Source organism: Vidua chalybeata, chromosome 8 (assembly GCF_026979565.1).
Source record: "Vidua chalybeata isolate OUT-0048 chromosome 8, bVidCha1 merged haplotype, whole genome shotgun sequence".
Taxonomy (NCBI): Eukaryota; Metazoa; Chordata; class Aves; order Passeriformes; family Viduidae; genus Vidua; species Vidua chalybeata.
In genome coordinates, this window is record NC_071537.1 from 14,762,461 (window position 1) to 14,779,444 (window position 16,984).

Consider the following 16,984-nt stretch of genomic DNA (forward strand, 5'->3'; position numbering starts at 1 on the left):
CCGGTGTATATTGTCATGGCCCTGCTAAGCATTAAGTAGTTTCTGAGTTTGATATGCTGTGAGTACTTGAAAGTGTTGAAAATTATTTCTGCCATTCAGGGCAATTGATTTGAAGAAGAGATTATCCAGTCCTGCTTTTTGTTTCAGCAATGTTTGTGTACCAGTTTGTGAATGCTTTACATTAGTTGACTGGCTGTGCCCCAGCATTCTTCCCTGATACTGCTTGTATGAATTTAACAAATATTTTATGTCTCAATATTGGCTAAATGAAAATAAACTAGAAAAGGAAGAATCTCTAAATAACATGTGCATTATTTATGGAGCTCTATGCCAACTGTTGCTAATCTGTTGAGGTGAGTTATAGTAACAATTATCAGGAATTCGCTCTCAAAATTTCAAAATAGAAATGAAATTCAAAATAGAAAAGTTGGAGTTACATGTTCCCCAGTAACTAGTTTTACATCAGGCCATCTCTTAGGGAGATTTGAGGTCATCTTTTAATAAAACAGTTGGATTCTGCTACTGTACAAATAGAGAGAACTTTAATTCACAATTACCTAGAATTGAAATCAGCCTCACAGAGCTAGTGTTCAGCCGAAAAGGTTTGAGATCACTTGAAAGAAATGACGACATAGAAAGGAAATGTCACTTTGAAACAGCATTGTTTCACAGTTAATAAATGTCTCCTAAAGACAGAAATATTTTAGTGGTTTTGAATAAGGAGACATGGCAGGGTCCAGGGTCAAGTTTATTTTTCTTGAAGTAAAATAGCCATGAGGAGAGTTGCTTTTGCAGAAGATCAGTTGAGAGGCTTACGTACCACAAGCCAAACTGCATACTGAGCAGTTAATATTGTTTCAAATAAAAGAACATAGTTTCTGCTATTAAAACAATAGAGAGTAATAAAAGCTATAGTGCTTTGTAATTTTTCCATTGGTGGATGTTGTTCTGTTGGCCATCCTATAGGAGTCTTTGGAGGAATAAGAAAAGTGTAACCCTACTAATATTTAGTAATATAAATCTTAGTTTATGAAGGACTAGTGAAGCCTCATCTATGCAAGTTTCCTTCATTAAGAGATGCAGGAGATATTTTAAATACAAGATCTAATTTAACTTGATCATTAATTATTACTCACATATTTACTGCTACTATGACTACTACTACTACTACTGCTATTATTATAGAAAACTATTAAAATTGTAGTTATTATGTAATTCAAATACTTTGAGGCATTCTCTATGCTATTGGATTTCGCTGGTACAATGGTCATCATCTTTGTGCTCCATGTGTCTCATATAATCAAGATATTTTTGCCTTTATAGACATGATTTAAAATATTATGACTTTAATAATAATATATATATTTATACATCACATTAATTATACTAGTATCTAAAACTTTCATAAGAAGACTATAGAAGAATTAGTATAATTACATTTTTTCGTAAGAATGAAGTTTTCAAGTGATGATCATAAATCATAATTCAATAATTCATTTTACTGGACAAAAATGTTACAAAGCTATTTTTATTTTTGCCTAAAAACATTAGATAGATCCCAGTCTAGTGCTGTGAAGTGTTTCATGAGTGGGCACTGGATCCATCACCTTTTAAAAGGGCAAAAAATTGTCTGTTTCCTTTCAGGTGTAAAAGATTAAAATGTTTCAAAATGGGAGGAACGAATATAAGACAAGTATTTTTGTTAAATGTAATCCCAGGGAAATTGTTTAGTGGAAATACATCTTCAAAACTATTACAGTTGTTGCATGATCAGAAAACAGTCAGAACATGACAAAAGCCAGGAATTTCTTCTTGAAATTGAGAGGATAGGAATGTAAGCAAAGGGAATGAAATACAGGGCAAATTACTAGTGGTTAAAAGTGAGAGAATTGATTAGAAACAGAATGAAAGAAAGTTGTGCTAGATGACTGCAGGCTGGAATGAAAGGTTATAATTTGCAGATCACTTTTGGTGTCAATTTAGAATTAAAAGCATCTTTCCTGTTGTGACTGCAAAGCACTTGTACAATTAAATAAAATGCCAGTTTCTCAGGGTCAGCTGTAGCTGCATTCCTGACCCAGAGCAGTCTAATAGTCTATGGGTTCAGATACATTTATTTGATGCAAGAGTTGTGATTCCAAGAGATTATATACCTTTTAAAATGCAGGTATGTAAGACTACTTGGCAATGTTTCTTAGGAGTTTTGGTTGAACTCTTGTTGTTGAGTCAGAGTTTTCCTGCAGTATAAATTTTTACTTTACAAAACACTTGATTAGACACCAAAATTTTTCTTGCCTTAGCACAAACATTAAGAGTTTTATCAGGGCATTGTATATTAGGAAAAATATAAAATATGTTCTATATAAAAATTAAATATTATGATAAGTGACAGGGCTATAAAATAAACTCACTTGTAAAGTTAGTTTATAGGGCTGTCTAAATCATGAACGACATTTCTTTTTCCTGGCATTTTTTTTTGAAATTTACGTAACATAGAGTTGTTGTATTTCAGCACGTCACTTAATTGAATTTATGAATATCTCGGCTTCTGTTTCCCGTTAGGACCACAAATAGTTCTCTTAGTCTGATGTGCAGTCAGCCAAGGTCAGCCCACCACAATGATATATCCATCTGAAATTTTATATAGTGATGTCACTAAGATGACACATGATTTGTGTCAGATGCTGTCATCCTTTGAGAAGATGTAGCAAGTGCAGATTTATAAATATACGTCTTAAGTAGCTGCCACAAAGTCCCTTTTCTTCCACCAGATTCTTGCTGAGTAGTGTAGCTCTCCCAGAGCTCCAACAGCCCTGGGAGGTGTGACCAGCGCTGTTCATACCTGACCACCGGCTTTTGTGTGCCCTGCATGCTGGGGGAGGGTTTGATGAGTAAACTGATTTATTTGTGGGACAGAATAGCTGGATCCCAGGCCTGACCTAGGAAAAGGTCAGTGTGGAAATAAAGTACTATTTCTGAGGGCCTGAGGGAGAGGCAATCTGATGAAAGTAGAAGAGATGCTATGAAATAAGTTATGAGTAAATAAGCTGGGAAAAGTTCTGTTACTCTGTGTGGTGAGAAGGATTGATAAGGAAGGGATGCCTAACTGAACAAAACAGCTTTCAGCATAATGATCTCCAACAATAACATTTTTCCAACAATAACATCTTTCCCTGCATCTTTTTTTTTTGTGTTTCCTTTCCTGTTTCTTCCATTTTTTGGTATTCTTTCAGGCTGTGAAGACCTGTGGGTGTTCCTGCGGCCCCAGCTACTATTGTGTGTTATTATGTCTGTGTTGATTTTTGTTTGGTTTTTCAATGACTTTGCATATCCTAAGGTTGAATAACTGAAACTTTTATATAAGCAAAAGAAAATGTATTTTAAAACCCTATGATTTTACCTGAAACACTAGTGATGAAACAAGGCATAAAAATCATTGAAGAAGAACATTTCAAGTGGGACCAACACAGACAGGTTATTAAGTATATGCCAACTTAATATTATTTATAATAGAATATATTTTGGCTTGAAATTAATATTAGCAATTCTGAGATAGAAGAAATAAGATTTTTTAGTTTCTTTAAAATAATTTTTACTTGAAAATCTCAACATACACATTGTATAGAATATAAAGTATATGGCAATGAGTTTAAAGAATGGATAGAAATTATACATTCACATAGAACCTCTGGTCTTATTTTTCAGCCGTGTGGTTTTCTCATCTGTATTTTACAGGAAATCTTAGCAAAAAGTATTTTAAAATTTCTGATATTTACCTGCAGGAAAGTGCAAATTTTTAAACTGTACACTGAAAATACTCAAGGAGGTTCGCAGAGGGCTCACATTAACCCTCATTTCTGCAGAAGACAATTTTGCATGCCTTCTCATTAGCACATGTGGCTGGTTAAACAAACTAAAATTTGTCTATGTTATTACCAAAGACCCAGTTTATATAAAACAGGGCCTTTTGGGGAAGGATTCTCAGACCAGTCTTCCAGCAAGATTTAATTCCTCTGAGTTAAACTGCTTATAGGCAATTCTTCCCTGTTATCCTTAAACTACTTACTGGCAGTTTAAATTGAAAGGATTTCTGAGCAATTAATGTTGCCTCTAACACTGACCAAATTAAGTTTTCTGATGGTTTCTATATTTGATACCCCCTCCTATTCTAGAAAGGTCTTCCTTCTCTATATGATGCTGGAATGTGTCTGGGTGTTGCCATATTCCCAGGTAAATAGGAGGAACAGCTTTGACTATGATGGTTCCTGGAGTTGGGTGGAGATTACTGCAGTGTTCCCTCATCCATCTCCCATCATGAGCTGAATAATCACTGCAGGTCCCTGGGCTGAGTATCTATGTCAGTGTCCATGTTCTTTGTGATATAGCTAATTAAGTTTCTTACTCTTTTAATGAAACTCTGTAGCAAAAGTAAGTAGGAAGAAAGATGGAGTTGCTCCTTGACATTTTTGAATTGATTCACCTTGGGTTTAGTAATGTTTTACTTATCTATTACGAAAACAGTACAGTGAAATAAATCTTATAGGAAAGATGATTCCTGTTTTCTTGATCTACACTGAGTAATAAACTATTTTAGTTTTGGCTTAGTAGTACTCCTAGATTAATCTGTGTGCCATCTGCAGGTACTGATCTTTCCTTTACACCTCAGGCTAAAATTCATTCCTCTTTTCTTTGGATGTTTTAATTCATGAAATCTCAAATTGAAATTTAATAATGAATCACTTGTGGTTTTCCAACTCAATCTTGATACAGTAAAAGAAAAAAAATCAAATATTTCCTTAAAAAAAGTCCCACCCAAAACTCAATGATATGATGGATATATATTTTAAGGTTCTCATATCTAACAAAACACATTTTCATTACACTGATACCTCTGATAATTTGGTATAAAAGTGAAAATCTCCATATTTTATTGTGGAAGATTAATTCAGATGCTCTTTTGAAAATTCTGGATAAATTTCTAGTATTTCATGTTATTTTTGTACTATAATTCCAGAGTTTGAAATTTGACCTAGAAGTGTTGAATATACAGTGCTGGAAATCTGTAACAGCCAAAGCAACGCAGTCGTAGAATGTGGAATAACAACTCCTACAACTGGAGCTGAAACTTTTCTCAGTAAAAAGTGTGTTTTACCCACTTTCTATGTGTCTGTTTTACATTTTATTTGATCTGTGTGTTTTGTTAAAATAAGAAAAAAGGTTGAGGATACTTTTCCCCTGACTTTTTAATTTTCATTACAGTTTTCTCACAGACTGGAATTAATCTCTGAACTAAATTATTTTTTTTTTTTTTTTTTTCTTTCTTTCCCCGGCGATGAGCTTTTTTGCGAGAGGCGTGGGGCAGATGTCAAGAAATGTAAGGCATGCTGAACTGCTTTCTAGGCATGAATGCAGAGATAAGTCCCAGTCGGTGTAGAATTTAAGGAAGCCTCTAGCTCTTTGCAGCTACCAAAGGTTTCTGTGTTCCTCGGGTCTCTCCATGACACAAGCTCTGCCATTGTAATCAGCATAATGCCAGATCTGTCACTGTGCACCAAGGCCTTGTTGCCAGCAGGGAGGCATTTTCTGCTGGCACTGCAGAGCTGTGGACACTGAAACCCACTTTATCAGCTCTCAGTATTTATTTCTTCTGACGTTTCAGTCTTGGTTTAGCCCCATACAACTGCTCCAAGTGACCCCTCCTTGGGAGCTGGGTGGCACAGCCACTCTGTCTTCAGTCCTCAAGTTACAAGTACCAAGCATCTGCTTCTGTGCCTAATGTGATCTTACCACATGTGTCTGGGTTTGTGGCATAAAAAAGAAAACAAATAGGAACAGTCGCATATGTTTGGAATTCTGAATTTTTTATTTCTTAAAAACATGTCAAAGTAGAAGAATCCAGAAAGCGTAGATGATTTTTCTTTATTTGAAAATGCATTTAAATTTGAGCTATCAATAACAAAATGCTGAAAGTAGAGGCAGATCCCAAACCTCTTTGCACCTATATTCTGGTTGGTCAGTGCTATATTTAGAATGAAACTGCATTAATGAATATTTTAAAATGTTATTTTCTATCATATACATTTATAAAAATGTATCAAAAAATTTGTTGTACTGCAAGTCTATCTTTTTTACCTTGTTTTACCAAGCTTTTTAGGGTTTTTTTCTTACTTGGCATGCTGCTCCTTCAGTTCAAATATCCTGAGTCTTACATTCTTGCTCTATGACTATTACTGTGAAAATGAAATAACTTATAACATTCTATGGGATTCTTTGAGCAAGCAAACTACCATAAAGCCTCTCTCTGTTTTGTTTCAGCTGCCATTCTTAGTACTTTGTCTTATACTTTTAGGCATGTTTCTAAATAATGAATAACTGCCAGATTACCACAGCACATTTGATGTGAATGAGTCATCAGCCTTAAATTAAAAACCAAAGTGTGATGACCTTTCTGTTGTTCTGTATGTCATAATTGCCATCAAGTGATGGGCCTGAAACCTCTGATCATTCATTAGCACCTTGAGTGGACAGCAGTCATATTTTTGTCTAGTCTTTAGGGTCTATTGTTTTAGGGAATCCAGTCAGTAATGGCTTGGATTAAAAAGGGAAAATTAAAGGAAAATGCATCATCAGCATGCTAGGCAAACAAAAGACCTATAGCCTCTGTGTCTGGAAAGGCAGACCATTATTGGACAATTATTGTCCATATTTGTGTGCATGCTTATGTTTATTATCTGATGTTTCTAACTGAAAAGAGTTTTGTCTTTATCTCTTGGAACTTAACTGAGATGTAACCATATCTTTTCTGATTCTGGAAAGTAGGTTAAATATCCATTCTCATAATTAAAAAAAAAAATTAAATAAAGACAACAAATGAGCTCTGGAGTTCCATGGGAGCACCTTAGTTAATTTAGTTACTGATGATAGTAGCAGGTAACTGCTATTACTTAACCTGCCTGTTTAATGAGATATGTTTTTTCAACAATGCATTTACCAATAATGGAGATGAAAATAAGTTTTGATTATATCTCTACCACCAAAGTACAGCAAGTTACTGGCTCCTGTACAGATAGGTACCTTTGAAATGTCTTCAAAACACATTTTGCCAATATCGACTTAATTCTTGTTTCTTGCATTCAGGAGTGCCAGCCCTGACTGTTGCTGTCATGATGGCAGAATAGGTGCTAACTCTTGTCTTCCATCACTGGCTATGCCTCTTTCCTACTGCAGTGACCATAATCTTTTCTTCAAAGATCTCAAGTCTGCATTCATTTCTCGGGCAAAGGTGACATTCAGTTTAGCTGTAATATTTCACATGAGAAAGAAGTGGAAGATGTGACCTTATTTTGTTTTTTGTCTGTTGTTGTTGTTTCATAGTAATATGCAAAATGTAGAAAGTCAGTCATATTTCATTGGTATTTGGCATCTGCTCAACAACTGATTGCTCTTCTCAGAGCTTTTTTGGAAAGTTTGCAGCACCATAATGACAGCTTTCTAAACACAGATGTCCTCTTGGTACAACCTATAATTTTTTATGGAAGATGTATCGATGTCAGGAATTTGAACAAAGTACTGGAATTAGTTGAATATTTTTGTTCTGAATATGTATTCAAAATATCTACAGTACTTATATTGTAAGTTGGAGAAAGAATATGCAATGTCTGAAGGCCAAGATGTTGGTTCAAAACCTCAGAATATAGTTTAAGATAAAGCGATTCCTTTGTTAATGGACTGTCTATACTTCAGTGAACTTTTGCCCACTATGTTCTATAATGTGTAAGTGCACACAGTGACCTGGAAGCATCAGGATTCTCAGGAATACATTCAGATAATCGGGGATTTGGCCACAGAAGATGTCTAATAGCTGAGAGGCCTGGAGTAGTTACTAAATGTCCCATTAGTAGCCTGTTCCTCTTGTTTCATTTACCTGTCAGCTAAGCCATCAGGAAGTGAGTGCTTCAGACACAAACTCCCCCGCATCAAGTCAGCTATTTTTCTTAAGGTTTCTCTTAAGAAAATAAAAGTCAGTTGAAAGCTTAATGTGTAAGTTGATAAACTTCCAGCATCTTGTGGTTCTTAGTGAAGGAATCCTTGATTGTATTTACCTGTGGGCCTATTATTTGCAAATACCTACAAATAAGAAGACAGTGCTTAATGGTTGTTGTATGTAATTTATGTAAGTTCAGACTTGCAGGTGAAAAGGAAAGTCTCCTATGTAACCATTTGAGATTGTTTTTTAATGATAACACAGTCCATTCTATATTGTTCTTCTACCTATTTAGGTCAAGTTAAGATCAGAGTACCCTGCAGAAGTTTATCTAGCAACTCTAATGATATTAGGGGAAATATAGTTCAATAAATATTGTCCCATTTTGATTTTGTGCAGCTCTGCAGCCTGAGTATAAGTACTGCAGTTTTTATGACTAACTTCCTGTAGCTTCCGTCTATCTGTACTTGTACATGGCACTTGGTTTTAATTTATTTTCAGGTCTATACTCCCACACCACTAATGACACGTCATTCAGATTCAGAATAGATACTTTAAAGTTAGAATGCAGCATCAGAAATGATGGAAAATCATAACTGTTAGTTAGAAAATGCTTTCTTTTTGGACTTCAACTGGGTCACACTGTGGTCATTCAATATTATGATACTGGGGTTCTTCCCCTTCTCTCTTGCTTTTGGTTGATGATAAAATCACTTGTCTGGTATAGGTGCATGTGTGTGGTCCAGCCTGGGCTGCTCTTTGGCTTGTCTTGGATCATGACCTTTTGCCAAACCTCAGCAGTAGCTCTTGGGGAAAAATGTAAACATACAACCAAATTTACTCTGGGTTCTTTATTTAGCTCAGTGCAAGTTAATTCTAATTACTGTAAGGCTTCAATATGACAAACTTTTTCCTAAATCAGAAAATGGGAGAAGCTAATTTAATATTTTAATTATAGTAATTTAGTAAAAAATACGAGTGGGTGGGAAGCAAATGGGATCTCCTAATGCAAAGTGTTTAACAGTTGTGATAATTTTATTTATTAATTTTAATCACATGAAAAGAAGTGTTCAAGGATCACAAGGAAGGAAACACCTACTTTGTTAGGCCAGTATTATATGGAAACATTATGCAATAATACTAATTACTAAGAAAATGCCAGAATTGTGGGCAGTGTAATCATCTACAATTTTCTGAGAATATCCTTACAAAAATGACCTATCTATATTAAGTGTAATTTCCAAAATAAGGAGACCAGATGTCTTGTTTATGACAGGGTAAGTGATGGACACTTTTCCATGTAATGGTCCACCTTCTACTAACATTAAATGACCTTTTTTCTTCCTGTGGGTGATAGTTGAGGATTATGCTGGCTTTTCCTATGTGGTTACAAATTCTGGGGAAACAGGGCAGAGTTTCCATAAACTAGAACATAGATGATTTCAGTAAATGGAAGGCCTTATGTCTGCTAGGTCATTTTGACTGTCATTAAAACTCATCTGTCAACAGCTTGCCTCTTACCCTGACTATTTTATATTTGTTCTGAGCTGTTACTACTCTTGGCTACAAGAACTGATCACTTTGCCTGATTGCAACTTGTAGAGTATTTAGATGAGCTGGCAGTTAACACAGAATGTATGTAATTGATATAAAGATTAATTATTAAAACTGGCAGTTTCCCCTGCCTAAAAGGCACATATTTGCATATGTACTAAGCCTCTTAGGTTGTTTACAAGTGAGTAAACACTTCAGTGTAAAGCTTGAGACAGGTTTTTGCTTTCTCTGATGATTTATAAGAATGCAGCTGTTCCATGATGAAAACAGTATTCTTCCAGTCTTTTTTATATGGATTTACTTCTGCAAGTTAAATAACTTCTTTGACCTGAGTAGTTACATATTTAACATACTGTACAAGTAAAAGGAGTAGACACAAATGTTTAGTATTGAATACTTGAATGTTAAAAAAAAGGAGGCTTTGACTCACCCACAGAGCAAAAACCTTAAATCATCAAAGGAATAAACACTTGTGTAGATTAATTTTTGCCAAACAAAAGACTTGTCCTTGCAAGTTGACTCTGGAGAAGAGGGTACAGAACTTTTGTTTAAACAGTTTTATTTATTATAAGGTGTGGAAAACTCACAGTTAAAGAAATGGTCAGAACTTCTTGAGCAAATGAAGACAAAGATAAATCTAGTAGCTGCTGCTGATACCAGGGAACTAGGATGAAAATGTTTGACCACAAAACTCCCTAAAGCTTCTTCCAATTCTCAAAGACTTCTTAAAGACTGTCAGTGTTGCAGGCTGAAAGCTGAACTTGATTCTTAAAGAGTCCAACTCAGATCTTAGGGACAAATCACTCATTGACATTGTTGCTATAATGGAATGGGTGTGAGGCACATGTTTTTGGAACTGTATTCAAGAGATGTGCAAAAATTACTAGAAAAGTGCAGAAATACTTGATTTTGACTTTGAAAATAAAATATATCCTTCTGTGAAATAAGCATTTGGGATGAAATCTTACCCTATTCAGGCCAAACAGAGCTAGTGGACTCAAGCTTTCAGCTAGTGTGCATTTTATCTGCAGTAAAATAAAAAGTCATAGATAAGATTATTCTTGTGGCTGTTGCTCCATCCATGCTTTGGCAGAGTCAAGCAGTGTATATGCTGTAATTTCTGGAAGTGTCCAGCCTGAGAAACAGCACTGAAATTAGTGAGCATCAGTTACAGTTACTCCCTATGAATTGCAAATTATCAGAAGATGAACACAGCCTACAAGAATTTACAGCATTTGTCTCCTAGGCCAGCTTATCTAGTTGCACTGAAGGCACTTCCTCAGGGTTCACATCACAAAAGTCTTTGAGACATTTCAGTAGTAAATCTCTGTGGAGACTGAGCTGAGAGCAGTGTCATGGCCCCAAGCTCTGTGTCAAGAGCAGATGAGATTACTAATGCCATATTAGTAATATTAGAAATATTCTTTATCTGTAAAACAGCCAATCCTCTGGATTGTCAGCAAGTGCAAAATGAAGCACCAATCTTTAAAATAGGAGAAACAGAAACCTGACCTGTCTGTTTGTCTCACATGCCAACTGCTTTGCCTACACTAGGTGGAAATGAGAAATTTATTAAGTGTAAAGTGCACAGTACAATGAATAAGCAAGCTAAAAGGCTCCTGCTTTGCTGACTAATTATTTCATTCACTCATTGATTAAAACATTTTTCCTGGGGCAAGAAAGGCTGGTAAGCTTGTTTTGAAAAGTATAAATAGGAAAAGAAGAATTAAAATAAAGAGATTTTTTAAAAAACTTCTAATCTTTACCATCTTAATTGGAAAATTATGTTTTATACACTGCAGATGATGTACTGTTTTTGATGCTACTAGTTAAATTCTTAGTTTTAGCTAAGACAGATAAGGGTTAGAATTGCATTGCATTTCACAGTCCACATGTGTAACAGTGGTAAAGTAGGTAAAATGATAATTAACTGCTCCTCCTATTATGTCTCTCTAGAGATCTGAAGAATAATTTGATCAGCACAATTGAGCCAGGGGCCTTCTATGGGCTTTCAGAACTGAAGCGCCTGTAAGTATTAATTCCATTTGAATTATTCTGAAAATTGTGTTTGTATCGACATTTCTATCCTTGGGCAACTCAAGTATGCCACCAAGCAATAATCAAATAAGGGCACTGGCTGTAAAATAGAAAATCACACACTCTGCTTTTTACACTTAGCATGCCTTTTTTTCCTTCTTTCCCTTCTTTCTTCCATTTCTTTTCCTTTTTTACCTTTTCCCATTTAAAATCATCAGTTTACTCTCCAGGAAGTGTCCTAACAAATACACCTGCAAAGGTACAAAACATGCCTAATTAACGACTAAGCAGATGATATATCACTATAGATATTAATCATAAATAACATGAAACACTTCAGATGTGTGTGAACAATGGTTTGTGCTACACTAATTTTTTTTTTCTTACTTTTATCATATATCAGCCCTGTCAAATACATTACTAAAAAGGAAACTTTGTCATACTGTAGAGTTTGTCTACCATTTTCCATACCATCAACCTTGACTTTGATATTTTTTGATATTTTTTATTTTCATCATGGTTTTCTAAGGAAACAAGATCTTACACAGTATATTCCTTGCCCATCATTCTTGCAATTCTGTCTTGGAAAAGGTTCTCATAGTGCTTTCAGAAGCACTGGCTGAATTTTAAAGTACATTTTAGAGGGTAAAAATATCTAAGTTAGTAGGATTCTACAGCTGGGCATTTTTCTTTTAATTAACACGGACTACAGATCCTCCTTAGTTGTACTCAGCGAAAGGAAAAGTGAGAGAACCCTTTTTTAATTATAATTTTCCAAATGACAGCTTCCAAATGTCCATGCACAGGCTAACTAGGCCATCAGCACATACCAGGCATTGTCCTAGCCGTCATGTATGCTGTCTTACGAGAAAACCTATGAGAAAACAGGGATTATTTTAGTGGGATGGGAAGATTTAGATGAGAAGCAGAAGGATTGCAAATCCACAGAAAAAGAGTTTTACAAATCCTCTGCTTTTCTGCTGTGTGGTAGACTCGAACTGCTGTGTCTGGGAGCACTGCAGAAGGTTTCTCTCTCTGATCATGCCGTAGCTGTGTTTTCTAATACCAGCCTCCCATTTTTAGTGTGTTTGGGGAGAGAGCTAGTTGCATAATAATGACAAAATCAGAGTACCATGTACGTTTTTAACACAAAGAAGAGCATTAGGTTTGAAGCTTTCTTGCTGGCTCGTGTACAGGGTAACAGTAGAATACAACAATAAAAATGAGCGCTAATTGTTGCTTTGGCCGCGTACTCTAATAACACAACCCTGACCTCTTGTGGGAAAACCAGGAAACCTGTGCAAGTCATGGGCTGCTCATCCACAGACTGCACAGGTGGAGCCTTTAGGTCAGCCAGGAGAAAGGAATGAAGGGAGAGAAATTCATCAGGCATTGGACAAGAGGGAAGAAAAGACTCTTCAGCACAGTAGAATTGGCAATTTTGAGTTTTGTCATGCCAAATCTCAAAAAAACCCATTGCTGATATGAACAAGTAACACTGGGAGCAATCTAGAGACAGAGAATTGTTTAATTGCTGGACTACCACATTTGATACAAATCTATGTATTTCCATGGTAAACAAGAAAATATCTTCCCTCCTTCTGTGTGCAACTGTTGGGAAGGAGATAGTAGAGCAAAAGGAATAAATAGTGTAAACTCCTGTTGAATACTGAATACAGTAATTACTTTAAGACTATACATTCACATCTTTTTATTTCCTGTGTAAAATATAAATGGTGCTGAGAAAAGCAGAAGCTGATGTAATACGAGCAACTGCAAGAGAAATGCCTGTGGCAAGTCAGACAGACAAGACACAGGCTGTCAGAATGTTTTCTGTGAATGATTTGGAGAACTGTTATAATTTGTATTTGAATGACAAACTGAATTTTTTCTAGGGTTTACTCAAAAAGGTACATACAAAAATTAATGGAAATTGAAAATTTATGAATCACTAAAATTATGGCATTTGGTTATTCAACACAGAAGAGTTCTTTTCTCTAATATCAACTTTCTGAATCAGCATTAGTAAGTTAAATGTTTAATTCCTGAAAAGGAGCACCAGCTTTGTACATATGAACTGAATTTTGTTTAATGTAACAGGTATTAGTCTGGGGAAAAATGTAGCAAGTTGCCTTTTCTTTTTGTTAAAGTTTTTTTTTCTTTGGAAAACATGTATTACAATACAGAAATTTCAGTCACTGCTATATAACTTCTTATGAAAATAACACTTATTGAAGAAAACTTTGAGAAAACAGTGTTTATTCTTTCATTTTGGCAAAAAAAAAAATTTAGTGTGTGCCTCTCTTAAAAAATATGCGCCCATATTGATTAGTATAGACAAAATCTGCTTTTGCTACCCAGATTATTCCCCACATTGTGATGCAATTCTTCCATATGTGTTCAGACTTTGCCTAGACAAAAGTAAGGCATTACCCAACCGAGAATTCTGGGTAGGTTCTTTTTTATGTCTCCTAATAGAAAGATATGTAGATGAATATATATATATATATGCACTTGTCTTAAACTTGCATTCTTAGATTTGCTATGTAGCTTTTCTTAGAACGTGAAGAATAATGCTAACATGAAATTAATGCACTATATTGTATCCTCAGTATTATCTCAGCTGTTCCCTACTTAATATCCTTGACAAGCATTTAAGAAATATTTTCATTCTAATGTGAATTTTCAACATATACTTGCACAACAATATATTCTTTGTCTGATAGAAAACGACTTCATAGTGAACTCTAAAGAGATTGCCTTCATTTTCCAGCTAATTGAATGTGTTCCCATGAAAGCAGTAACTGGATTTGTCAAACTGCAACCTTTAGTCTTCCATTTGATTGCTTTAATGTTCTCATGTATCAGTAGAAAAACATGGAATCTGCACAATGTAGTAAAGGGATCAGAAAACTACCTCTAATTCTAAAACAACAAATACATTCAGATCAATTTTAACATTTTTCTTTGCTGCATGATCACTTAAAATCCTTATGTAACTGCAATTATTTTTTTAAAAATGTACTTGGTGAGAAGGAAAATTTGGGTCATGGTTGAAAACCAAATGCATAAAAATCAAACTCTAATCTACCAAGGGGCGTTATTCATGTTTTTACCACAATATGATTGCTTATACCTGTCTTTGTCTCTTTCCTGTAAGCATCCTGTACACTATATTGCATGTATGGCTTATACAGAAAACATTTCTTCACTTTCTGCAGGCAAAGGTTATGGAATGTAATGCCTTTTACTGTTTTTGCTCTCAGAAAGCCACAGTATTGCTCTTAAAAGAGCTTGCCAAGTGCTTATCAAAACTGACCTCACTAGCTCAAAAATTAATTGCCTTCTGGTTTCTGTGATTTCAGCAAGAAAGGCTGCTGTTAATGAGATGAAACATGAGTAAACAGTAAAAAAAAAGTCAGTTTTGGCTGAATATTGCATGGAACAAAATGCATAGTATTCTTCCCAAGTTAAAAACTGCAGATGCTAATAATTCAGATCAGGAAAATTCTGTATATTTGTAATATTATTTTGCTTTTATTTACTACATATATATAAAAAGCCATTATAATGCAATTAGAAGTCACAGTATGATTTGTGGAATATTGCTCAATAATGTTAATATAAAAGTTATTTAATCTATGTAAGTCAGTTATGTTACATTATGGGAAAAGGTTTTATTTCTCATTTGTCTCTAACTCCTTAAGTATTAAAAATATAGATGCTTTGTGTGATTACATAGGTGTTTATATAAATAAGACAGATTCAATATTTCATGGAATTTTTGTTTTTTCAGGGATCTTTCAAATAACAGAATTGGTTGCCTAACACCAGAAATGTTTGTTGGACTTAATAATCTTCACAAACTGTGAGTATAACACCAGTTTTGTTTTAAACAGAAGAAATCTCAACTGTCACATGACTGACTTGAGTATAGTTGGCAAGAAATTACATTATAAGAAAGTTGTAGGTTTTGTACTAAAAGGCCCTTGTCCTGAGCCTTTGATTGTGATGAGTTGATATTTTAAATATGTTTTCTTTATTTCAATTGTAAAATCTATCAGAAATGCAAAGAATTAAATATCATTTCCACATTAAAAAGAGGCTAAACATGAAATTTTTGTTTGCATATCTAAGGAACGATAAAAATAAGTTGGCTGCAAGTTTCCTGTCTGGGAAAGAGGAAATTCATAGGAAGAATCCTGTTTAAATGGACATTTGGCTGAGCTCAGGAAGGCCCTATATCTTAATTCAGATCTGTCTTCTGTCTTCATTCCTGAATGAGAAATAAATTCCTATACTGCATCCTATAATATAGTCATTCCTATAGTATGTGTCAAATCTCGTACTTTATTTTCGTCCTTTCCAGCCAGTTATGGCATTTCCTTGGACAAATGGGGAAATCTTTCTAGAAAGATGTGCCATGAGGTCAAGATAACACCAGGTAAAAGGCTGAAGTCTGGCACACTTACAGATCCCATTAATGGCAGTAACTATGCCAGGTCTTCTCTGATGAAAACAAATGAGAACAGATGAAGAAGAACCTTGATAGCACATAACGAACAGGTGCAACCTGCCCCTCTTTTTACTCATCTCAGATGATGTGCCAAATTAGGCAAGCCCAACTCACCTGTTGAGGGCTTTTATCTCTGCTTTTGTTGTGCACAGTGAAGATTACCATGACTATAAAGCCAAATTACCTTGGAAGGTAAGTTTAATTCAAAATGGTGAAGTCATGTTACTAAATGGAATGTATTTCTAGTTGCTAGGAACAGACTCAATAGAAACTGTTCAAATCCATGCTCTCTCAGAAAGATCTGGTATTTCCATTCACAAATCTGTAAGACCCCATCTTAAAAGTGAATTAGAAGTTCGGTACAGAACATCAGTCTCTTGGTGGCAAAGAACAGAAATTCATTCCTAGAGAGTGCACAGCTGTTGGTCTGTGACAGTTTTTGGCTGTACTATCCCTTTTCTCTGAAGCCCAGGAAAGAATGTGGCAGTGTACCTCCACACCCTTCACCGATGCAGAGATGCTGGGAAAAGGCACAATGTGCAGGCTGACTGCCCGTGGTTACTGGGCTGATCAAACCACACCAGCACAGTTTCCTTTGTACAATTTGCTACATACCTGCTATTTCTGGTAGCCTGAGTGTCTGTCCCAGCACTGGCAATTTTTTTCTGGGCTAAGGACGAGAGAAGGATTCACCAGTTCTCTCTACACAGTCATTAATGTTGTATTTTTTTGCATCCAGTCTTTTTGTGGGTCTAACTTTCATTTTGAAATGGCTGTGTATCCAGAGTTAGCTGTATCATTTTCTTTCAGATGCTCCGGTTTATAGCAGAAATTTGAATAAGACATTTCTTAAGTGTAGCTCCCATGTGGCAGTCTAGTAATATCTTTCACTT

The 16,984-nt window shown here is 35.2% G+C and overlaps 1 protein-coding gene across 1 annotated transcript in view; it reads left to right on the forward strand.

Moving 5' to 3' along the window:
* LOC128791410 (adhesion G protein-coupled receptor A3-like) overlaps window positions 1-16,984 on the forward strand; it is a 255,560-nt gene that overhangs the window by 84,447 nt on the left and 154,129 nt on the right. Inside the window, exons 3-4 of the mRNA XM_053949060.1 lie at window positions 11,495-11,566; window positions 15,372-15,443. Coding sequence (XP_053805035.1) covers window positions 11,495-11,566; window positions 15,372-15,443 — 144 coding nt within the window. The remainder of the gene's footprint in view (window positions 1-11,494; window positions 11,567-15,371; window positions 15,444-16,984) is intronic.